This window comes from Nomascus leucogenys, chromosome 22a (genome assembly GCF_006542625.1).
Source record: "Nomascus leucogenys isolate Asia chromosome 22a, Asia_NLE_v1, whole genome shotgun sequence".
NCBI classification, from domain to species: domain Eukaryota; kingdom Metazoa; phylum Chordata; class Mammalia; order Primates; family Hylobatidae; genus Nomascus; species Nomascus leucogenys.
Genome location: NC_044402.1, coordinates 6153376 through 6178849, shown reverse-complemented (window position 1 = coordinate 6178849; position 25474 = coordinate 6153376). Strand labels below are relative to the sequence as shown.

Sequence of the window (25474 nt, the reverse complement as noted above, 5' to 3'; positions counted from 1 at the left end):
TCCCCTAAAATGTGAGCTTTGGGAAGGGACAGTGAGGACACTAGTTTACTCTGGAAATGTATCCAGGCATGTGTGATGTCCACAGCCCATCTTCCTGCAAATTCAAGGCCACTCACCTGGCGTGGGCCTCCACTGCAGGCAGGCGGCCACCCTGTACTTCCTTCCCCAGGGCGTTTATTCGCCTACTCTCCCTTCCTGCTTCAGTCCCCATCACCTCCCCCTCCATCTGCACTCAGCTTTTATTCTTGCCTCCTACTTCCCTGAGCAAAGGGAGCAGCCGGTGCGAGTTTCCTTCCTGGGCTCCACTGAGCAGCTGCCCACCTCCCGCCCCAGGCCCACGCGCACCTTCCAGCTGTTCCGGGAGGGTAGCCCAGGCCAACCTGCCCCCTCTGCTCAGCAACCCTGTCCTAGGAGCACCCCCCTCCTCCAAATCAGCACTTTTCCTCCTCTTCTGCATCATCCCCATTTTATATAATATGCAAGAATTCAAAGCTTGGAACAAAACCCTTCCCTTCACCCTCTCGTTCCCTGCAGCTGCCGCCCCCCATGGTAACCCACCTGGCTGACTGCCTGTCTTTGGGCCTCCCTTTTCTCCCTTCTGGTTCTCTCTGCCCCATACCTCTCCACCAAACTTGCTGGGGACTAGGTTCCTGGTGATCTCCATGTTGTTGAACCCAGCCGCCAGCCCTGGATCCTCGTCTGACCTGGCCCCCAGCAGCCTGGGCAGAGCCGATGCCCCCTCTGCCTTGTCCGGCATCCTCCCCTGGCTTCTCACCCACTCTCCTGGCTCTCTTCCTTCCTCCCCAGTGCTCCTGCTCAGTCCACTTGGCTGGCTGTCCCACTGCTCCCAGCCTCTCAGTGATGGCTTAGTTCTTGGTCCTCTTCGCTGTCTGTATCCATTCCCTTGTGGCCTCATCCAATCACTGGGCTGGAAATACCACTTCTCTGCTGTGGGCTCTCAAATTTATGTCTCTAGCCTACAGCCCTTCCCTGGGCTCCAGATCTGAGTGTCTAACTTCCTGCTCAATAGTCCACCACAAACCTTACCGGCCCCAAGTCAAGCTCCTCATTTCATCTGCTTGTCTGAGATTGGTCCCCCCAAAGCTGATCCTGAGATAAGAAATGAAGTGTAAGTAGTTTAGGAGGTGGGGGATGATCCCAGGTTGAGCAGTAGGAGGAGGGGAGTGGATAAAGAAGGTAAACAAACCAATAAAACAAGTTACTTCTTGGGGAAACAGGTGCAATTCTCTGGGAACCCTGAGGACTTGTGTAGAGCACATGCCCAGAGCTACCCCAGAAGTGGAGGGGCTGAGGTCATTGGTGGAGGGCTGCTCAAAGTGGGTTCATCTCTTGTGGGCAGAGCCAGAGACGGCCCTGGCAAATTGCAGGGGGTGGGCACAGTGGCTCTGCCGCCCCAACCAGCTCCTCCTCTTCTTGGTAGATGGTCGCTCCATCCATTCTTCCAGCAGCCCAGGCCAAAAACACAGAGCCATCCTCATAGCCCCGTAGCCAAACGGCACATTCCAGTACTCCGCCTCACAGTGCATTCAGAATCTGACCCCTTCTTATCATTGCCTCTGCTGCCCTGCTCTGTTCTGAGCCCTCGTCACCTCTCCCAGTCCCTCCCTGTCACTAGTGTCCCTGCTTCCTCCCCTACCCTGGTTACTCTCTGCACTGCTGCAAAACAATCCATTCAAACCCAAGTCAGAGCCCATCTCTGCTCTGCTCAAAACCCTCTAGTGGACCCCAGCTCACCAAAGTCAAAGCAAAAATCTGGACCACAGCCCACAAGGCTCTACATGACCCGCCCCCAGTCTTGGTGACCCCACCTTGTACTCTGTTTCCCTCAAGTACTCTGCCCAAGCCACACTGGCTTCCTCACTGTCCAAGCACACTCTGACCTCAGGACCTTGGCACCTGCTGTTCCCATTGCCTGGAAGGCTCTTCCCCTCCTTCTTGCAGGTCTCATCTCACAAGCCACCCTCTTAGAGGGACACTCCTTGCCCTGCCTGTATTAACCCATTTATGCCTGAGGTTGCAATTTTTTGAATTTGAAAAGTCAGACCTTGGTGATGACCTTGAGCAGTAGGACATAAATAACTTCGACAAGCTTAGCGTTCCAGTAATGGAACACTAGGCATAAATGGGTTTTACACGGACACCCACACACTCATCCCCAGCACTTCCTCTTCCCCATACTCTGTTCTCTTTTTCTCCTATCACCCTCTGACATTGTCTTTATTTGTTTATTTACTCTGCCTCTCCCTGGGAGAATGTGATTTTGTTGTCACCCGTTGGGGATGCTGCATTGAGCTTGGTAGGAATAAAGTCATACAGGAGACAGGAAGTCATGGGCCCCTTGGAATGAGCTTCAGGATGACACTGCACTGGCTTGTTTACAGTTTGGTGAACACAGCAGATTTATATGACCAAACCATCCCTTGCTGAGAAGGGCTTTGGGGAGCCCTGGTACCAGCTGTGCAATTGTGGGCAAATGACTTCACCCTTCCATCTCGGCTGTCTTATATAATATGATTAATAACAGACTGATCAGCCATGTGGGGAGGTTGGAGGGGTGAAGCCTAGCGTGGTGCCCAGTGTGGTCAGTATTGGGGAATATCTGAGGGTGATTCCACACAATATGATTGAGTCCTTTCTATCTGCCAGCCCCCAACTTCTGTGCCAGGGAGACAGGAAAAAAAACTGTTTCTTCTCCAAGGGGGTCTTTGGAACTGGTCAGATCTGGGTTTGCGTCCTGTCTTCATTCTTACTGACTGGTGTCCCTGAGCCAGTGCTGTAACCTCCCCATGCCTTGGTCCTCCTGTCTGTGAAGTGGGCCTAGTAATAAGATCTTGTGGGGAAGGGAGCGTTCTTTCCTGTTGACTGCTGGTAAGCCTAATGTTTCCTATTTCTTCTAGTTTCCTTCTAGGACACCTCCCCTGCTTTTGGAAAAAGGATGAGGTTGGTGGCCGTGTGCTCCAAGATGTGTTTTTGGATTGGTGGGTTCTCATTTGTCACTTGTTGCCCTTACTCCAGGTTCCCTTGGGCAGCTCCCCCAACCCATTCCAGCACACAGACTCCCAGCCTCACCTTCCCCTAGCCCAGGTTACTCCCAGCCCCAGCAGTTCCTCCCCCGAGTGGAGGCAGGTGAGGCTGGCTTGGAAGCCATGCTCTGCCATTCACCCACTGCAGGACCTTAGACCAGCCATCAGAAGCTCTCTGAGCCTCAGTTTCCTCATCTGTAAACTGGGTGAGGGGGTGTGACTAGGTAACAGTCATTGTTTGGTGTGACACTTTTTTACATTTTTCAAAGCACTTTCAAAGATGCAAATCGTTTGATTCCCAGGACAACCTTTTGGGACAATCAAAGAAGGGGTGTTTCCAACCCTATTCCATGGCTGTGGAAACTGAGGCCTGAGTGAGCAACAGGGCAGAGCCTTGCCCCCAGGGCTCCTGGGCCCCAGCATAGCACTCTTTTGGTAGCATGCATTGAGCACCTTCTGGGACAGGACACATCGGTTTCTCTGCTGGGCGGGGTTGGTGATGGTCATACCTCAGGTGGTTGACAGTTTCCTTCGGGTCACTTTGGTTTCCAGGGCTAAGAAGTATGGACCTGTCGTGCGGGTCAACGTCTTCCACAAAACCTCAGTCATCGTCACGAGTCCCGAGTCGGTTAAGGTAGGAGGCAGAGTGGTTTCCATGAGGGAGTTCCCTGCCTTTGCCTGGGTTGGGGAAGTGAGGCCTGGTCCCAGAGACTTCGGATGAATGTTCCAGAGCCAGGCGCATTTCAGCTGGTTTCCCAAAGATCCAGAAGGGAATGGCGTCTTTCCCTCTAAGCACCCACTGCTTGGGGACTCTCGCAAGCATTGCCGTTTGATGTGGGGAGTAGATGGGGACTTTGCTTTCCCCATTTGGGTTGGAAGTTTTGCCCAACTGGTGCACACACGTTTAGTTTGCCTTTCTTGGCCTCAGTTCCTTCATCTGTGAGATGGGAATTATAACCCTATCTCCAGGGCTATGATGAGAATTAAAAATTGATCAGTTTATTTAACAAATAATATGTCAAAACATCCTTAAATAGTGCTTACTATGTACTTTTCTATGCACTTCACAATTAGTGACGCATTTAATCCTCATAGGAGTAGGGACTCTTATTAGTCCCTTGGCCAACATGGCGAAACCTCGTCTCTACTAAAAATACAAAAATTAGCTGGGCACGGTGACAGGCACCTGTAATACCAGCTACTTGGGAGGCTGAGGCAGGAGAATCACTTGAACCTGGGGGGTGGAGGTTGCAGTGAGCAGAGATCGTGCCATGGCACTCCAGCCTGGGTGAAAAGAGTGAAACTCCATCTCAAAAAAAAAAGGGCCAGGCACAGCGGCTCATGCCTGTAATCCCATCACTTTGGGAGGCTGAGACTGGTGGATCACCTGAGGTCAGGAGTTCGAGACCAGCCTGGCCAACATGGTGAAAGCCCATCTCTACTAAAAATACAAAAATTAGCTGGGTGTGGTGGTGGGCGCCTGTAATCCCAGCTACTTGGTGGGCTGAGGCAGGAGAATCACTTGAACCCGGGAGGCAGAAGTTGCAGTGAGCTGAGATCGTGCCACGGCACTCCAGCCTGGGTGACAGAGTGAGACTCCATCTCCAAAAAAGAAAAAGAAAAAAAAAAAGATATGAAATGAGGAAACCAAGGCAGGTGGCATTGTCTGTCATGTCTGCCATGAAGGTTCTAAGAATGGCTGTCTGCTATGGAGTTGGCAGAACTGGGCTGAACTCTAGGCTCTGCCACCAACTGGCTATGGGACCTTGGACAAGTTGCTTCATCATTCTGGGCCTCTGTTTCCTCATCTGTGAAATACAGGTAGTGCCTCTGTTACAGGGTGGTTGTAAAAATAGAACTAAAATAATATAAATGAGCCATCTAGCCCCTGCCTGGCACACAGCAATTGCTCAATAAACAATGATGCATTTTTTTCTTACCATGGGTGCACAGCAGATGTGTGGGGGCAATTCTCTGCAATGGAGGGTGGCTGTGGTGACTCTGAGAGGGATAAAATACAGCTTAGGGTCAAGACAAGGAGACAGGTTGAATGAATAACCAGGAATCTCTAGCAGAATGTTAAAAATAATTTTTCATTAAAAGTTTAATTTCAAACATAGACACAATTTAAGACTTGTTAAAGCATGCTACCAAAAACCATGCACGAAGACTTTCGTGATGTTTAATGAGAAGTTTAAAGATATATATTGATATAGTGAATTATACTGATTGATATTCAAATGTTAAACCAACCTTGCATTCCTGGTCATGATATATTATCTTTTAATTATTGTTAGATTCAATTTACTAATATTTTGTTAAGAGTTTTTGTTTCTATATTTATTTGATTCTTGTAATGTCTTTGACTGGTTTTGACATCAGGTTAATACTGACCTCATAGGATAAGTTGGGAAGTGGTAACTTCCTCCTCTATTTTCTGTAAAAGTTTGTATGGGAGTGATGTTATTTCTTCTTTTACTATTTGATAGAATTCACCAGTGAAGTCATGCGGGCCTGGAGTTTTATTTGAGGGAAATTTTTATTTTAAGTTACAAATTTAATTTTTTTTACATTGTACATTTTAAATTTTAAATTGTGATAAAATGTACATAAGATAAAATTTACCATTTTAACCATTTTTAGGTGTAGAGTTCAGCAGCATTAAAGACATCCACATTGTTGTACATCCATCACCACCATCCCTCTCCAGAACTTTTTCATCTTCCCTAACTGAAACTCTGTATCCATTAAACAATAACTCCCCATTCCCCTGCCCCCAGACCCTGGAAACCACTATTCTACCTTCTGTCTCTGTGAATTGGACTACTCTATGTGCTTCATACAGGTGTAATCATATGGCATTTGTCCTTTTGCATCTGACTTATTTCACTTAGCATAATGTTTTCAAAGTGAATTAATCTTGTAGCATGTTTCAGCATTTCCTTCTCTAGTTGACCTATGGTATTCCGATTTTCTGTTTTCTTGAGTTTGATAATTCACGTATTTCAAGAGATTTGTGGCCGGGAGCGGTGGCTCACGCTTGTAATCCTGGCACTTTGGGAGGCTGAGGCGGGCGGATCACGAGGTCAGGAGATCGAGACCACGGTGAAACCCCGTCTCTACTAAAAATACAAAAAAAAATTAGCCGGGCGTGGTGGCGGGCGCCTGTAGTCCCAGCTACTCGGAGAGGCTGAGGCAGGAGAATGGCATGAGCCCGGGAGGCGGAGCTTGCAGTGAGCCAAGATTGCGCCACTGCACTCCAGCCCGGGCGACAGAGTGAGACTCTGTCTCAAAAAAAAAAAAAAAAAAAAAAGAGATTTGTTCACTTTACATAATTTGCTTAAATTATTGGCATAAAGTTGTTCATAAGATTTTCTTTTCTTTTTTTTTAAATGTCTGTGGAATCTGTGATATGTTCCCTCTCTCGTTCCTGAGAGTAGTAATTTGGGTTTTCTTTTTTTTTTTCCTTGATCAGTTCACCAAAAGGTTTATCAATTTTATTCATCTTTCCAAAGAAGTAGCTTTTGGTTTTATTGGTTTTCTTCATTGTCTGTCTTCTATTTCATTGATTTCTCCACTTTTTTTTTTTTTTTGAGATGGAGTCTTGCTCTGTCACCCAGGCTGGAGTGCAGTGGCGTGATCTCAGCTTACTGCAACCTCTGCCTCCCCAGTTCAAGTGATTCTCCTGCCTCAGCCTCCTGACTAGCTGGGATTACAGGCGCTCACCACTGTACCTGGCTAATTTTTATTTTTTTAGTAGAGACAGGGTTTCACCATGTTGGCCAGGCTGATCTCAAACTCCTGGCCTCAAGTGATTCACCTGCCTCAGCCTCCCAAAGTGCTGGGATAACAGGCGTGAGCCACCACACCCAGCCAATTTCTCCTCTTTCTTATTTCCTTTCTGTATTCACTTTGGGCTTAATTTGTTCTTGTTCTGATTTTTAGGATGGAGTTTAAACAATTGATTTTAGACATTTTTTCTGTTCTAATGTAAGCATTTAGAGCTACACATTTCCTTCTAAGCACTGCTTTAGGACAAATTTACCACAAATTTTGATATGTTTTATTTTCCTTTGGTTCAAAATATTTTCTAACTTCCCTTGTCATTTATTCTTTGAACCATGGATTATTTGGATGTATGTTATTAAATTTTTAAATATTAGGGGATATTCCAGATATCTTTCTGTTATTGATTTCTAATTTAGTTCTGTAAAGTCAGAGAGAATACTCATCATCATGATTTCAGTCCTTTTAAATTAATTGAAATTTGTTTTATGGCCCAGCATATGGTTCATCAAAGTGAATGTTAATGAATCCTTAAAAAGAGTGTATATTGTGTTATTGTTGAATAAAGTGTTTTAGAAATGTCAATTAGGTCAATAGTGTTATTCAAATCTTTTAAATCCTTTCTAATTTTCTGTCTACTTGTTCTAGTGGTTGCAGGGCAAGGAATGTTGAACCCTTCATAATCATAGATTTATCTATTTCTACTTTCAGTTCTATTAGTTTTGCTTCCTGTATTTTGAAGTTCTGCTTTCAGGTGTGTACACATTTAGGATGGATTTGTCTTAATGATGAATTGACTCTTTTATCCTTAGAAATTTTCATCTTTATTCTTAATAACATTCTTTACTCCAAGTATATTTTGTCTACTTTAAGCCATTCCAGCTTTATTATTATTATTATTTTGAAAAGCAGTTTTGCTCTTGTTGCCCAGGCTGGAGTGCAATGCGTGATCTCGGCTCACTGCAACCTCCACCTCCCGGGTTCAAGTGATTCTCCTGCCTCAGTCTCCCGAATAGCTGGGACTACAGGTGCCCGCCACCATACCCAGCTAAGTTTTGTATTTTTAGTAGAGATGGGGTTTCACCATGTTGGCCAGTCTGGTCTTGAGCTCCTGACCTCAAGTGATCTGCCCACCTCAGCCTTTCAAAGTGCTGGGATTGCAGGCGTGAGGCACCATGCCCAGCCTCCATTCCAGCTTTCTTATGCTTAGTGTTGCATGTTATATCTTTTTCTATTATGTTACTTTTAACCTATCTGCATTTTTATATTTAAAGTGGGTTTCTTATATATAGCACACAGTTGATTCTTGCTGTTTTATACAGTCTGACAATCTCTGCCTTTAATTAGAGTGCTTAGGCCGTTTGCATTTACTGTAATTATTGATATGGCTGTGTTTAAATCTACCATGTTACTGTTTGTTTTCTATTTGTCCCATCTGTTGTTTGTTCCCTTTTTCCTCCTTTCCTGCCTTCTTTTGAATTAAATATGTTTTAGTATTCTGTTTCATCTCTACTATTGTCTTATTGAATGATTGATTGATTGATTGATTGAGACAGGATCTCACTCTGTTCCCAGGATCTCACTCTGTTTCATAGCTCACCACAGCCTCAAACTCCTGGGCTCAAGCAATCCTCCCACCTCAGCCTCCTGAGTAGCTGAGACTACCACCATGCCCAGCTAACCACTATTATCTTTTTGGTTCATTTTCTCTCTTTCTTAGTGGTTTTCTTAGGGTTTATAATTTCATCTTTAACTTATATAAATATCTCTTCAAATAATATACCACTTCATCTCTGTCTACTGTTAAGATTTTTCTCTTTATCACTGATGTCAGCAATTGATTATGATCTGCCTTGGTGTACTTTATTTGCTGTACTTTTCTTTGTTAATTCTATCTGGGATCCTTTGAATTTCTTAGATATGTGGGTTCCATGATCATATTAGTAATACATGTTTTATAGTTCTTGTCTGCTAGTTCTATCATTCCATTATCTGGGCCTAGGTATAGGTCATAATATCCTGCTTTGTGGCATGTATTTAGATATGTATTTTTTATATATTTATGTATATGTATTTAGATAATGATTTTTTATTGGATACTGGACATTGTGAATTTTACATTTTTGGGCACTAGATTTTGTTATATTCCTTTAGAGATTGTTTGGCTTCATTCTGAGAGATGATAAAGTTACTTGCAGATCAGTTTGATCCTTTTCAGGCTTGCTTTAAGGCTTTTATGAGTGGGGGTCTAGAGTAGACTTTTACTTGAGAGCTAGTTTAGCCCTACTGCTAAGGAGTGACCATTCTGGGGCCTCTACTGAAGGTCTTGTGTCTGAGGTTTTTCTATTCTGGGTAGTGGAAACTTGAATAATTATTAGCCCCGTGTTAGCTCTGAGAATTCTTCCGTCTGTAGTCACCCAGTAATTCTTCTTTCCCCAGAAGTTGTTTTGGCCAGTCTTCTGAAGTTCCACCCTACATTTGCATAGATTGGTATACATCCGAAGACCCAAGGGGCCCCATGCAGATTGCTGCGTAGGAGCTCTGTCTATGCATAGCTTCTCCCTGGTACTTTGTCCTGCTCCTTCTATGCATAGCTTCTCCCTGGTACTTTGTCCTCCTCTTTCTATGCATAGCTTCTCCCTGGTACTTTGTCCTACTAATTCTGGCCTCCTTTGGTCTGCCTAGCCTCTGATCTCTGTCTATTCAACTTGGCACGTCTGCTGAACTGCATTTAGGTCTTTTCTCTTTGTGCTGCTGTCCTGGAATTGCCTCTGGGTAGAAAGCCGGGTAATCCTAGGTCATAGGTCTCACATTTTTCCCCTCCTTCTCTTGAGGTTCACAATCCTGCACTGCCTGTTGTCCAGTGTCTGAAAGCAGATGTTTCATACATTTCCCAGGTTTTCTGGTTGTTTATGGCACAAGGGCAAGTCCTTAGCAGTTTCTCCTTCCTGGGTGGAAGTGTGCCATCAGTGTGTGTGTGACCAGAGGAAGCAGCAAGGCACTGGGGGCTCTCTGTGCATCCCTCACATCCCACAGTTTATGTCACCAGGCCATCACAGGATCCCCAGCCTCTGGGACAGCAGGCCATGGGGGTGCCTGGTTGTGGGGGTCACCTGGTCAGACCCTGACTGAGGCTACTCTGCCTTAATGGTAGGGATCTCCAGTTCAGTCTAAGAATGGCTCACTTAGACCTCAGGTGACTCTAGGGTATTTAAGAGGGGCCTGTAGGGTGGGCATTTACTGTCACAGTCTTCCTCTTGGTGGGACAGAACTTGGGTTTCAAATGACAGTGTTTGGGATACATTTGAGGTCCCTGGAATGTGGTTCATGACACAAAGTCAGCCAATTCTGGGGCTTCTTTTCAGCTGAAAAATCGATATTAAACCCCCAGGAGCTAATCTCAGAGAAGCTAGCAGCACCCGGGTTAACTGATAGTTGAGTCATCCTCTTACTGCTTCCGAGCACTCACAGGATAAAGCAGTAGCCCAGAGGGCAGGCCTCTGGGTTCTGGGCCCCGCAATCCCTGCAGCCCCTTCCCACTCACGCACCTCTGCCTGAAGGTAGCAGGGGACCTGTGCTCCCTTGGTCTGGATCATAGCTGTCTCTCCCCTCTCTCCACAGCAAATTGCCTGGATTCAAATCCTGTGTCTGCCATTTACTATGTGTGTAACCTTGGGTCAGTTTTAAACCTCAGTTTCTCCATCTGTATGTAAGATGAGCATAAAAACAACACCCGCAGCCAGGCATGGTGGCTCACACCTGTAATCTCAGCAATTTGGGTTGACTGGGCATTGAGTGAACTGCAGGGTGCAGCTGTGCACCTGGCATTTATTGAGCACCTGCTATGTGCCAGGCACCATTCTTAGCACTTCTCATGTAGAATTGACACTCTTCACAACAAACTTGCCAGGGAAGAACTCTTCTTATATCCATCTAAGATGAGGAAACTGAGTGGCAGAGGAGGTGAGTAACTCATCCAGGGTCCCAGAGTTAGCACGTGGTGCAGCAGGGATGCTGAGCCCAGATCCAAATTGAAGCTGGCTGACTACACAGCCCACGCTGTTAACCACTGGGCAATCCTGCCTCAAGAGCTGTTGGCTAATGTTACTATTGTTACCATCCAGCTCTTGGTGAGGTAAGTTAAGCTTTCCTCCGGGGAGTTTCACAGTCCTGCACTGCCTGTTGTCCAGCGTCTGAAAGCAGACATTTCATACATTTCCCAGGTTTTCTGGTTGTTTATGGCACAAGGGCAAGTCCTTAGCAGTTTCTCCTTCCCAGGTGGAAATGTGCCTTCACACTTCCTTGACTGCCCGGCTTGAGTGCTTGCTAGCAATATTAAATTTGTGCCGAGTGCTCTTTCTGTGACCCAGAAGCCCTTCCTCTCCCAGAAGGGCTTCTCCCCTTCTCACTCTGTTTTCAGAGCAGCATTTGCCTTTTCCTGTTCTGCTGCTTTGGAAGATGACATGGTATGGGGTTCCAAGTGTGACATTGGAGTGAGCAAGCCCTCCCCACACTCTCTGACTGTACATCCATAGGAAAATCACCACGCCCCCTCTGTGCTGCATTTTCCCCATCCCCACACGGCTGATGTTACTTGAAGATAGGGAGGATCGTGTGGGATCATGCATGGGAAGTGGGCACACTGCGGCTGGGACTCAGCCAATGGTGATTATTTGGGGCATGTCTCAGAAGAGCATCTTGCAGCTACTCATGGGTGCATGAGCCTATGTTGGTTTTTTGGGGATATTTAGAAGTTCCTGATGTCAACCAAGTACAACAAGGACTCCAAGATGTACCGTGCGCTCCAGACTGTGTTTGGTGAGAGGTAAGGAGGTGGGGTGGAAGGCCTGGGTGGGAGGCCAGGAGAGCCCTGCTGTGAGCGAGGGCCAGTGCGGTCCAGAATGTGGGGTGTAGAATTGAGGCCTGAGGCCCTGGCTGCCAGGCATGTGATGAGTGCCCCGTAAACAGTGGCCCCACTCTTGTCACGAGCAGTTTCCTCCTCCCCCAACCTCCAGATGGCAGGGAACATAGAGGCCACTGAGGTTGGGTAACACGATCATCCTGTTCCTTTTTAAGTTATTTTTAAAATTCCAGTAAAACTGACATAGGATTCACCATTTTCCCCACCTTAGAGGGTAGAGTCTAGTGGAATTCAGTACATTCACAATGTGGTGCAACCATCGCCACCGCCTAGCTCCAATACCATTTCATCATCCCAAAATGTGGCCCCAAGCCCATCAAGCAGTCACCCCCCACCCCCACCCTCTTTCCTGCGTCACGTGTGTGTCTCCTACAGACTCTTCGGCCAAGGCTTGGTGTCTGAATGCAACTATGAGCGTTGGCACAAGCAGCGGAGGGTCATAGACCTGGCCTTCAGCCGGAGGTGAGTGTGTCCGGAGACTCCGTGGCTCCTCCCTGGCCAGAGGCAGTGGGGGCTGCCGAAGTGTAGGTGGGCCTTGGGGAGGGAAGTGTCCACCCAAGGAGGCCTCACTCAGCTGAAGGGAGAGAGGAGAAAGGGGAAAGACAGGGTGTTAATAGTCAAAAGGGAGAGAGAGAGACAGGCTGGCCAAGTGGGAATGAATGGGGCCCCCCACGCAGTTTGGGATCATCAAGGGCTGAGTGCCCACGATGGCCAGAAGCATGGAGGTTCCTGTCCTCCAAGAGCTCCCCTCATCACTCCTCGTCAGGGCTTCTTCTTTTATTCATTTTAGTTTTTATGTTTTGGTGATATAGTTGTGCTTTGTATAACGATGTTTCCGTCAACGACGGGATGCATATGTGACAACAGTCCCCTAAGATTATAATGGAGCTGAAAATTGCTATTGCCTAGTGATGCTGAAGCCATGGTAATGGCGTAGTGCAATGCGTTACTCACATGTTTGTGGTGGTGCTGGTGTAAACAAACCTACTGCACTGCCAGTCATGCCAAAATCTAGCAGATGCAATTATGGACAGTACATAATATTGATAATGATAATAACTGACTATGTTACTGATTTATGTATTTACTATATTTTTAAACATTCTTTTAGAGTGGGTTCCTTCTACTTAGAGATTTTTTAAAAGTTTACTGTACAACAGCCTCAGGCAGGTCCTTTAGGAGGCATCCAGAAGAAGGCATTATTATCATAGGAGATGACAGCTCCATGCCTGTTATTGCCCCTGAAGACTTTCCAGTGAGGCAAGATGCGGAGGTGGAAGGCAGTGATATTGATGAGCCTGACCCTGTGTAGGCCTAGGCTAATGTGTGTGTTTCCATCTTAGTTTTTCACAAAAAAGCTTTAAAAGTAAAAAAAAAAATTAATCAAAAAGCTTATAGAATAAGGATATAAAGAAGATAATATTTTTATACAGTTGAACAGTGTTTGTGTTTTAAGCTAAGTGTTATTACAAGAGTCAAAAATATTAAAAAATGAGAAGTTTTGAAAGTAAAATGTTCTAGTAAGCTAAGGCTAATTTATTATTGAAGAAAGAAAAAATTTTTTTAACTCAGTGTAGTGTGTGTCTAGTTTTTATAAGTCTGCAGTAGCGTGCAGTAATGTCCTAGGCCTTCACACTCACCACTCACTCACTGACTCACCCAGAGCAACTTGTGAGTGCTCTATACAGGTGGATTATTTAAAAAAATCTTTTAGACTGTCTTTTTACTGTACCTTTTCTATGTTTAGATATACAAATACCATTGTGTTGCAGTAACCTGTTGCACAGGTGTGTAGGCTAGGAGCAATAGTCTAGACCATATGACCTAGGTGTGTAGTAGGCTATACTGTCTAGGTTTGTGTAAGTATACTCTATGCTGTTCACACAGTGAAGACATTCCCTAACGACACATTTCTCAGAATGTATCCTTGTAGTTAAGTAACACATGACTGTATTTTACTTTTTAAATAACTTTTATGGAGGTATAATTCACATACCATACAGCTCACCCATTTAAAGTGTACGATTCAATGGCGTTAGTATAGTCATAGAATTCTATAAGCATCAACACAGTACATTTTAGAATATTTTCATCACTCTCAAAAGCAGTCATTCAGCCAGGCGTGGTGGTTCATGCCTGTAATCCCAGCACTTTGGGAGGCCGAGGCAGGCGGATCACCTGAGGTCAGGAGTTCATGACCAGCCTAGCCAACAGGGAGAAACCACATCTTTACTAAAGATACAAAAATTAGCTGGGTGTGGTGGCACATACCTGTAATCCCAGCTACTCGGGAGGCTAAGGCAGGATAATCGCTTGAACCCGGGAGGCAGAGGTTGCAGTGAGCTGAGATCACGCCACTGCACTCTAGCCTGGGCGACAGAGAGAGACTCCATCTCCAAAAAAAAAAAGCAGTCACTCCCCATTTCTTCCCAATTCCCCTATCCGCTGGCAACCACTAATTACTTTCTGTGTCTACGGATTTTTACATTCTAGACATTTTATATAAATAGAATCATGCAATACCTGGTCCTTTATGCCTGGCTTCTTTCATTAGCATCTTGTTTCTAAGGCTCATCCATGGTGTCATCTATATTAATGCCTCATTCCATTTTATTGTCAAATAATATTTCATTGTATGGATATACCACATATTGTTTATCCATTCATCAGTTAATGGACTTTTGGGTTGTTTCCACTTTTGGGCTATTATGAAAAATGCTGCTATGAGCATTTTTGTACAACTGTTTGTTTGGATGTATGTTTTCATTTCTCTTGGGTATTTACCTAGTGGAATTTTTGAGTCATATGGTAACTCTATTTTAACATTGGAAGGAAGGTAATCTTTGACATAATTTCAAATTTATAGAAAAATTGCCAGAATAGTGTAAGGGACTCTTGTATATCTTTTACCCAGATTCACTTATTGTTTATTATTTAAATCACCATTTGCTTTATCATTTCTTCTCTTTATGAGTGCATATGTAAATACATTTATCATTGTGTGTATATACATATATTTATATTTTTTATATTGTACATATTTTAAAAAACCATTTAAAAGCAAGTTAGAGACATTGTGCTCCCCACCTTTAAATACTTCCATGAACAATGACTACAAACTATAGTTTATCAAAATGAGAAAATTAATAATATTAAGCTAATATTGTTATCTGATTCACAATTCATATTCAAAATTTGTCATTTGTGCAGTTGTAGCTATTTTCTTTGTCTAAAATCTAATCCATGTTCGTGTGTTTCATTTAATTCCCCTGTCACTTTAGCCCCCTTTATTCTAGAACAGTTCTCAGCCTTTCTTTGGCTTTCTTTACCTTAACATTTTTGAAGATGACAGGACAGTTTTGTAGATGGTTCTTCAGTTTGAATTTGTCAGCTGTCTCCACTGTTAGATTCAGGCTATCCCTCTTTGGTGGTAATGCTACAGAGTGATGCTGTGTCCTCCTTGGGGCATTGTATCAGGAGGCACATGCTACTGATTTGTCCCATTGCTGGCCATGTTAAGTTTGCACAGTGGTTGAGGTGGTGCCTACCAGGTTTCTCCACTGTGAAGCTATGTAATCTGTGGAGGACTGTATAAACATCCTTGCCAGAACTCTTGCTACAGCCTCCTTGTTGGCCTACCCTCCTCCTGTCTCCCTCCTCCAATGTATCCACTCACTACCCTGAAGAGATCTTGCTAAAACTCAGATCTGACCATGCCACTCCCCTGTTCTGAAGACTTCAATGGCTTCCTATCATCTGAGAGATGAAGATCAGACCCCATTCACCCTCAGTCTGCCCCTAAACCCCTCCAACCTTTGCATCCCCTCTCCCCAGCCTTTCTGGAAACCACTATGCTTTTTCTGGCATCTCTGCTGTTCCCACTGCCTCAGTGTGAACCTCTGGGGAATTCCTGTTCCTCCTTTGATACCCAGCTAAGATGTCACCTACTGAGGCTGAGTTCATGCCTCCATCAAAGCACCTGTCACACCCAATGCAGTGCTTCCATTCATGTCCACCTCCCTCACTAGACCACGGATCCCTGAAGGCAGAAGACGCACCCTGTCCCTGACTCCTGCGCCCAGCACCAGGCACCCCACAAGCCCTCCAGGAATGCCCATAGAGTGAATGAATGAGTAAGTGAATCAATGAATTGGAATAGTCTCAGTCTTACTGGAAGGTTGTCAGAAGTGAAAATGGGAAGGAATAGACCGGAAAGAGACATTTATTTAAGAAATACTTATTTTGCCGAGAGCCAGGGTTACAAAGGCCAGCCAAGCAAACTTCAGGAAGCTTTGAGGTTATGGGAAACATCAACTCTAACCAGAGGATGGCCCACATGATCATGACATAACCATGTCATTGTCTTGAGGAAGCATCTCCAGCACATAGAACCTCATGTTTGAACAGTGCTTTATAGTTTATAAAGTGCTTTCACAGACATTTTTATTTTTTTAACTTCTTATACACACAGCATAAAGTTTACCATCTTAACCATTTTTAGGTGTGCAGTTCAGTGGTATTAAATTCATTCGTATTATTATGCAACCATCACCAGATATTTTTATCTTTTAATCTCACAATAAGGTGTCATCTTAGAGATGACTGCTCTATAAGTATGTAAATGCCAAATTTACAAGGCTTTATGAAAGAAACTTTAGAAGATGCCTATAAGTGTTTATAAAAGTATTATTGAGCCTTGGTGAATCCTAATTCACTAATGAAGAAAAAATAGGAACCACTGATGAGTTTCATCTCCAACCATTACCCACACAGAATATAATTTTGTACTTTTAATAAAACTGTGAGAGTAGATTGCTAGTTTCTACTTTTCTAGATTTTGATTTTATGGGAAGACCTTGGTCTGAGTCCACCAAGAGAGTCAGGATATTATTGTTCACCTAACACTGTAGCCCAGTTTTGTCTCTACAATAGCTGCAAGAGATTCAGTGTTTGTGCGATAACTGGCCACATACTATCTGGATAATCAAGTTAAATGTGATTTTTTTTAAAAGACAACTACAAATAATCTTGCAAATAAATATATACTTGCCAACCATGTAAGCATTATGAGAAAAACTCAAGGGTGCTGTGGGAGCATATATTGCACCTACCTGGGGCTCAAGAGTTATTGCCTGAGGAAGTGGCCTTTGAGTGTCCATCTGGAGAAGGGAGGCATTCAGGTAGTGATGGTTGTGGGGGATAGAGGGTGAGTGCTCCAGGAGGGGATGTGTGCACCAGCCCCAAGGTGGGCAGGAGCATTGTATTTGGAGGAGCTAAAAGGCCCTTGGAACAGGAAGGCAACCTGAAGGTGGAGGTCAGCGAGAAGCAGACTCCAGCTCTTAAGCTCAGGTGAAGATTTTCATCCCCCTCCTAAGAGCAACAGCATGCTTCAAAGTGTTTTATGTTGCAAAGGGACCAGCTGAGAGTGGAGATCCCCAGGCTTGCCTGCTGCCAGGCGTGTGCATGGGCTAGATGGGCAATGAAAAGCTGGTTACTATTTTAGTTTTTCTTCTTCCATTCTCTCTCTCTTTTTTAGAGACAGGATCTCACTCTTTCACCCAGACTGGAGTGCAATGGTGTGACCATAGCTAACTCTAACCTTGACCTCCTGGGCTCAAGTGATCCTCCTGCCTCAGCCTTTCGAGTAGCTGGGGCTATGGGAGTGTGCCACCATGCCCAGCTAGTTTTTATTTTTATTTTTTGCAGAGACGGAGTCTTGCTGTGTTGTCCAGGCTGGTCTGGAACTCATGGCTGCAAGCAATCCTGCTCTCGCCTTCCAAAGTGTTGGGGTTATAGGCATGAGCCTCTGGCCCTGGCCCCATTTCTCTCTTTAAAAACTTTCTATTTGGAAATAATTTCAAATTTTCGATACGTTTCAAGAATAAGAATAGGACAAAGAATACCCATGTACTCTTTACTCAGATTAATATTAAAAGATTAACATTTCTAGGGCCGGGTGTGATGGTTCACACCTGTAATCCCAGCACTTTGGGAGGCCAAGGTGGGTGGATCACGAGGTCAGGAGTTTGAGACCAGCCTGGCCAACATGGTGAAACCCTGTCTCTACTAAAGATACAAAAATTAGCCAGCCATGCTGGTGCGTGCCTGTAATCCCAGCTACTCGGGAGCCTGAGACAGAAGAATTGCTTGAACCCAGGTGGCAGAGGTTGCAGTGAGCCGAGATTGCACCACTGCACTCCAACCTGCGTGACAGAGCAAGACTCCGTCTATGGAAAAATAAATAAATAAATAAAAATAACATTTCTTTTAATTATAAAAGCAGCATTTTCTCTTAGCAAAATTTCAGAAACATGTAATGTACAAAGTGGCAGTCCCCTCCTTCCAGCTCCCCTGGGGTTGCCATTTTTATGAGTTTGGAGTGCATTCTTCCATATCTCTTTCTAAGCTCTGTGCCTGGGAGGGAGCCCTGTGGGTTGGGAGCTCTGGGGTGCAAATGGTATCTGAGGACTCATTTCCACATAGAGTTGGACACCATGATTGCTCAAGGACAGGCAGTGAAGTGGGAAAACAAAATGCTGCAGCTGGTGCCCAGGGCAGGGCAGGTAAGGAGAGCAGGCAATGGGAGTAGAGGGGCAGGAGGGGAACTGGGGTTGCCCTCTCATGGACTCTAGGAGGCCCAAAGTTTCTACACTGTCATGTCCCTTTGAGGTCAGGGCTAAGGGGCCACAGTGACCAACAGAGAACCTGTGGAACTGTTAGGACAAGAGCAACGGAACAGCGTCCATCCTGAGTGGAGGAGAATGGTGAAACCCCAGGGTGTAGTTTAGTTACTACAACTCCAACCTGCAATCTGGGTCTCAAGGGGAGGCCAGAAAGACTGGGAGGGACCACTCACCTTCACTCTGCACAGTATCCTCTCTGTGGAGAGGGAGGGCACATGGCAGTTCACCATATTGGGCTGGCCAGTGGCCGTTGATGCCTGTGCTGTTTCTCCAGCTCCTTGGTTAGCTTAATGGAAACATTCAACGAGAAGGCTGAGCAGCTGGTGGAGATTCTAGAAGCCAAGGCAGATGGGCAGACCCCAGTGTCCATGCAGGACATGCTGACCTACACCGCCATGGACATCCTGGCCAAGGTGATGGGTGACAGTCGGGCATGGGGGCCAGGAGGGCCACATGGGGTAGAGGGGTCTCTTCTCTCCCTCTTCCCTTTCCTTCTCTCTTCCCTCCCTCCTGCTCCTCTAACATACCAGCAATTCCTCTGTGCTTCATATATTCTGCATACATTCTGTCTCCTTGAATATTCAAAGCAACCTAGTGTGAGATTGGGGCTAGTAACTCATTCTTGAGCAAGGGACAGGTGCAGGGCCTGGCCTGTAGCTGCTCAGTGGCAGAAGCAAGATCTGATCTCAGGTCTGCCTGACTCTCAGCACAAAGGCTGCCTTCCCTCCGCACTCCCTATAGGGTATGACTTGGCTCTTCACCCCAGTAGACTCAGCAGTCGCCCCAGTAACCCCAAACCCCACTTCATGTGGGGGCAGGGCGGGTCAGGGAACTGCAGTGTGGGGACAGTGACTGGATTCCTCTTTATCACATTGCTATTCCTTTATCATTTTTGCTGTTCATTCACTTCACTGTGAAGCTAGTATAGAATGAACACTTAAGGAAGGTTGCATTTCAGGGGAAATGCATCTTGTCAAGGAAGAAAGCCAAGTTTATTGAGTAGCACTATGAGCTACTTAATCCTCACAGCATTCCATGGGGATCAAATTATCATGGGTCATCGTAAGCAGCTGAGGATATGATGCATATAAACCCTTAGCCTAGAGTCCAGGTGTCTAGCAGAATGATGCCAGGCTTTGCCCTGGATCTGCTGCCCTTCTGTGCCCCAGGGATGACCTTGCCCTTCTGTCTCCCCCAGGCAGCTTTTGGGATGGAGACCAGTATGCTGCTGGGTGCCCAGAAGCCTCTGTCCCAGGCAGTGAAACTTATGTTGGAGGGAATCACTGCGTCCCGCAACACTCTGGCAAAGGTACTGCCTCAGCACCCCCTCTGGTGACCAGCCACCAGAGCTGTTGTCTTCATTTGCTGAAGAACCTCCTTCAGTGATTTTTTTATTTTCAGAATGGGTTTTGAGTTCTGGTATGTCTGAAGTGACTTCTGAATCAGGATTTGCATGCATTGCCTAAAGTAAAGGCTTAAAATCAAATTGGCTTAAAGTAAATTAGGAGTTAATCTTTCTCTCATGTGAAATGATCCCCAAAGCAGGCAATGTAGGATGACTATGATGGCTCCACGGCGTCAGATTTTCTGGATCCTTCTGTCTTCCTGTTCCACTGTCTCAGCACATCACCTCATTGTCATAAGATGGTTGCTGCAAAAGGTGCACCCTGCCTGCCACTGCCCGTGCCCACATGGGGCCTGGGAACCAATATGCCTCACCTGCTGCAGCCACCACCACCTGCACGCACCGTCTAGGGACCAGACATGCCCCACCCACTGCCAGCACCCATGTGCATCATCTAGGGGCCTGAGGAATGGTCTACCATGACTGCTGCCACCAGCGCCTGCCATTGAGAGGGGCTGAGGAGAGGCCTGCCCCACCTGCTGACACTGGCCCCCACATGCATCATCCAGGGGCCTGAGGACAAGCCTGCCCAGCCACCACCCACTGCTGCCTACACCCAAGCATGCCATCTGGAGGCCTGGGGATTGGCTTACCCTGCCTAATGTAGGTTGTGCTGCCTGTGTGCAATATTGGAGGACACCTGAGGATAGGCCCATCCCTCCTGCTACTGCTGGCGCCCACATATGCCATCCAAGGGCCTGAGCACAGGCCCATCCTTCCCACTGTTGCCACCAGTGGTGCTCAAGGATTGGCCTGCCTGGCATCTCCATCCTCAGCAAAGCCTCAGGATGGCCTCCACTAACAATGACAGTCTAAGCCACTGAGAAACTCAGAGATACCACTGGCACTGATTACAGCTGAAGAAATTAAACAGAAACTATGTTACTGTGCCAATCCATAATCAAGCCAAAGCACCCTACCCACCCAACACTATAGATGCACCTATAGAAAAGTCTTTCCCTATGAAAGCCAATCCATAAAATTGGAAGAAGTAACTATTACACCAGATGCACATATGGGCAAAAGAAACATGGAAAAAGCAAGGAAATACTATACCTTCAAAGAAACAATAACTCTCCAGCAACAGATTCCAAAGAAAATAAAATTTATTATATGTCTGAAAAAGAATTCAAAATAATGATATTAAACTCAGTGAGATAGAGGGGACACAGATAAAAATGCAAAGAAATCAGGAAAACAATTCATGACCTGAATGAGAAATTCAACAGAGAGATAGATATCATAAAAGAGAAACAGAAATCTTAAAACTGAGGAATTCAGTGAATGGAATAAAAATATAATTGAAAGCTCAAACAATAGACTAGATTAAGCAGAAGAAAGAATTTCTGAACTTGAAGACAGGTCTTTTTTGAAGTAACCCAATCAGACCAAAAAAAAAAAAAAAAAAAGATTGAAGAAAGCCTTTGTGACATATGGGAAAGCAGTAAGTGACCAAATATTCTAGTTCCGGGAATTTCAGGAGAAGAGATGGGCAAAGGCATATGAAACCTATTTAATGAAATAATAGCTGAAAACTTCTCAAGTCTTGCAAAAGATATAGACATCCAGGTACTGGAGATATAGAGATCCAGGTATAGTCATGCTTTGTATAATTATGGAAGCTCAAAAATCTCCAAGTAGATTCAACCCAAAAAGGTCTGCCTTCTCCAAGGCACATTATAGTCAAACTGTCAAAAGTCAAAGACACAGAGAGAATTTTAAAAACAACAAGAAGGAAGCATGAATTCACATATAAAGGAATCAGACTAACAGTGGATTGCTCGGTGAAAATCTTACAAGCCAGGAGTGATTGGGATAATATATTCAAAGTGCTGGAAATTAAAAACCGTCAGTCAAGATTATAGTACCTAGTAATGCTATACTTCCAAACTGAAAGAGAAAGTCTGTCCCAGACAAGCAAAAACCGAGGTAAGTCATCACTACTAGACTGGCCATACAAGAAATGTTTAAGGGAGTTCTGCAGATAGAGCAGATCAACAAATGAGAAAGAGAAAGGAGTTAAACATTACTATTACAGAATGTTTACCAAACTGCAATGATAAACAGAGAGGAAGATAGGCACAAAATATATACAGAACAACCAGAAAACAATTAACCAAATGACTAAGAGTAAGTCCTTACCTATCAATAATAACCTTGAATGTAACTACATTAAATTCCCCCACTTAAAAGATATAGATTGACTGAATGGATTAAAAAATTACCCAACTGCATGCTGCCTACAAGAAACTCACTTCACCTGTAAAGACACATATAGACTGAAAGTAAAGGAATGGAAAAAGATATTCCACACAAACACAAGCCAAAGCTGTCAGGAGTAGCTATAATTATATCAAATAAAACAGACTTTAAGTCAAAAACTGTAAAAAGAGACAAGGTCATTATATAATCATAAAGGGATCAATTCTGCAAGAAGGTAAAATACTTCTAAATATATTTGCACCCAGAGATAGCAAAGATCTAAAGGAAAAGATAGACTCTGATACAATAATAGCTGGGAACTTCAACACCCCACTCTCAGCATTGGACAGATCATCTAGACAGAAAATCATCACAGAAACATTGGATTTAACTACACTTTAGACTGTATAGACCTAATAGACATTTACAGAACTTTTCATCTAATAGCTGCAGAATATACATTCTTCTCATCAGCACATGAAAGATTCTCCAGGATCATATCTTAGGCCACAAAACAAATGTTAAGAAATTGAAATCATATCAAGTATCTTCTCAGACCACAATGGAATAAAACTAGAAATCAATAACAAGTGAAACTTTGGAAATTGTACAAATAAATGGGAATTAAACAATATACTCCTGAATGACCATTGGGTCAATGAAGAAATTAAGAAGGAAATAAAAAAATTATTGAAACGAAAAGAGGAACAAAACATACCAAAACCTATGGGATACAGCAAAAGCAGTGCTAAGAGGGATGTTTATAACAGTAAACACTTACATCAAAAAAGTAGGAAGATTTCAAATAAACAGCCAAATGATATATCTCAAGGAATTAGAAAAGCAAGCACAAATCAAACCCAAAATTAGTAGAAGGAAATAAATAATAAACATCAGGGCAGAATTAAAGGAAGTAAAGACTAAAAAAGTACTAAGGATCAATGAAGTGAAAGGTTGATTTTTGGAAAAGATAAAATCAATAAACCAATAAATAGACTAGCCAAGAAAAAAAAAGAAGACCCATATAAATAAAAACAGAAACTAAAAAGGAGACATTGCAACTGATACCACAGAAATACAAAGGATCATTACAGATTTTTATGAACAACTATAAACTAACAATTGGAAAACTTGGAAGAAATGGAATTCCTGGACACATACACCCTGCCAAGATGATTGAACAAGGAAGAAATAGAAAACCTGAACAGACTAATGGTGAGTAATGAGATTGAAATACTAATAAAAAGTCTTCCAACAAAGAAAAGCCCATGACCAGATGTCTTTAGTGCCAAATTCTACCAAACCTATGAAGAAGAACACCAATTCTTCTCAAACTATTCCAAAAAATTGAAGAAGAGGGAACTTTTCCTGACTTATTCTATGAGGCCAGCACAAACAGACAAGGACACAATAAAAAAAACTACATGCCAATGTCCCTGATGAATATAGATGCAAAAATCTTCAACAAAATACTAGCAAACAAACCTAATCCAACAACACATCAAAAAGGTAATTCACCATGATTAAGTGGGATTTATCCCAGGGATGCAAGGGTGCTTCAACATATGCAAGTCAATAAATGTTATACATCATATTAACAGGATGAAGGACAAAAACCATATGATCATCTCAATAGATGCAGAAAAAGCACTTGATAAAATTTAACACTGCTTCATGATTAAAAACTCTCAACGAATTATGAATAGAAGGAATGTAGCTCAACATAATGAAGGTCGTATATGATATACCCACAGCTAACATCATACTTAGTGAGGAAAAGCTAAAAGTCTTTCCTTTAGGAACTGGAACAAGATAAGGATGCCCACTTTCATCACTCTTATTCAACACAGTACTATTAATAGAAGTGCTAGCCAGAGCAGTCAGGCAAGAGAAATAAAAGACATCCAAATTGGAAAAGAAGAAGTCAAACTGTCCCTCTTTGCAGAAGACATGATCTTATATTTAGAAATTCCTAAAGACTCCACCAAAAAACTCTTAGAACTGATGAATGACTTCAGTAAAGTTGTGGGGTAAAAAAATCAGCATACAAAAATCAGTAGCAATTCTATACACCAATAATGAACTCATGGAAGAAGAAACCAATAAAGCAATCGCATTTACAACTGCTATGTAGAAAATAAAATACCTAGGAATAAATTTAACCAAGGAGGTGAAAGACCTATACAAGGAAAACTACAAAACACTGATGAAAGAAATTGAAGAAGACACAAACAAATGAAAAAACATCCCATTCTCATGGATTGAATTAATATTGTTAAAATGACCATACTACCTAAAGCAATCTACGGATTCAATGCAATCTCTATCAAAATACCAATGACATTCTTCACAGAAATAGAAAAAACAATCCTAAAATTTGCATGAAACCACAAAAGAGCTGAAATAGCCAAAGCAACTCTGAGCAAAAAGAACAAAGCTGGAGACACCACAGTACCTGATTTCAAAATATACTATAAAGCTACAATAACCAAAACAACATGGTATTGGTTTAAAAAATAACAACAGACATAGACCAATGTAACGGAATAGAGAGCCCAGAAATATATTCATGTATTTACAGGAAACAGACTTTCAACAAAGGCACCAAGAACATACATTGGGGAAAGGGCAGTGCTGGGAAAACTGGATATCTAAATGCAGAAGAATTAAACCATACCCCTATCTCTCACCACATACAAAAATCACCTTAAAATGAATAGACTTGGCCAGGCGCGGTGGCTCATGCCTGTAATACCAGCACTTTGGGAGGCCAAGGTGGGTGGATCACAAGGTCAGGAGATGGAGACCATCCTGGCTAATATGGTAAAACCCTGTCTCTACTAAAAATACAAAAAATTAGCTGGGTGTGGGGGCACACACCTATAGTCCCAGCTACTTGGGAGGCTGAGGCAGGAGAATCACTTGAACCCGGGAGGTGGAGGCTGCAGTGAGCTGATATCATGCCACTGCACTCCAGCCTGGGGGACAGAGTGAGACTACAAGACTATGTCTCAAACAAAAAAAAATTAATAGACTTAAACATAAGACCTGCAACTATAAAAACACTAGAAGAAAACATAGGGGAAATGCTCCAGGACATTGGTGTAGGCAAACATTTTATAGCTAAGACTTCAAAAATACAGGCAACAACAACAAAAGTAGACAAATGTGGCCAGGCATGGTGGCTCATGCCTGTAATCCCAGCACTTTGGGAGGCCAAGGCAGGCAGATCACTTGAGGGCAGGAGTTTCAGACCAGCCTGGTCAACATGGTGAAACCCTGTCTCTACTCAAAATACAAAAATTAGCCAGTCATGGTGGTTGGCACTTGTAGTCCCAGCTACTCGGGAGGCAGAGGCAGGAGTATCACTTGATCCCGGGAGGTGGAGGTTGCAGTGAGCCGAGATCACACCCCTGCACTCCAGCATGGCTGA

The 25474-nt window shown here is 43.9% G+C and overlaps 1 protein-coding gene across 1 annotated transcript in view; it reads left to right on the top strand.

Annotated features, from left to right (window-relative positions):
• Positions 1 to 25474, top strand: part of LOC100604931 (cholesterol 24-hydroxylase) — a 42770-nt gene that overhangs the window by 3856 nt on the left and 13440 nt on the right. Inside the window, exons 2-7 of the mRNA XM_003275373.4 lie at positions 2919 to 2999; positions 3597 to 3678; positions 11582 to 11655; positions 12127 to 12213; positions 18709 to 18847; positions 19633 to 19743. Coding sequence (XP_003275421.2) covers positions 2919 to 2999; positions 3597 to 3678; positions 11582 to 11655; positions 12127 to 12213; positions 18709 to 18847; positions 19633 to 19743 — 574 coding nt within the window. The remainder of the gene's footprint in view (positions 1 to 2918; positions 3000 to 3596; positions 3679 to 11581; positions 11656 to 12126; positions 12214 to 18708; positions 18848 to 19632; positions 19744 to 25474) is intronic.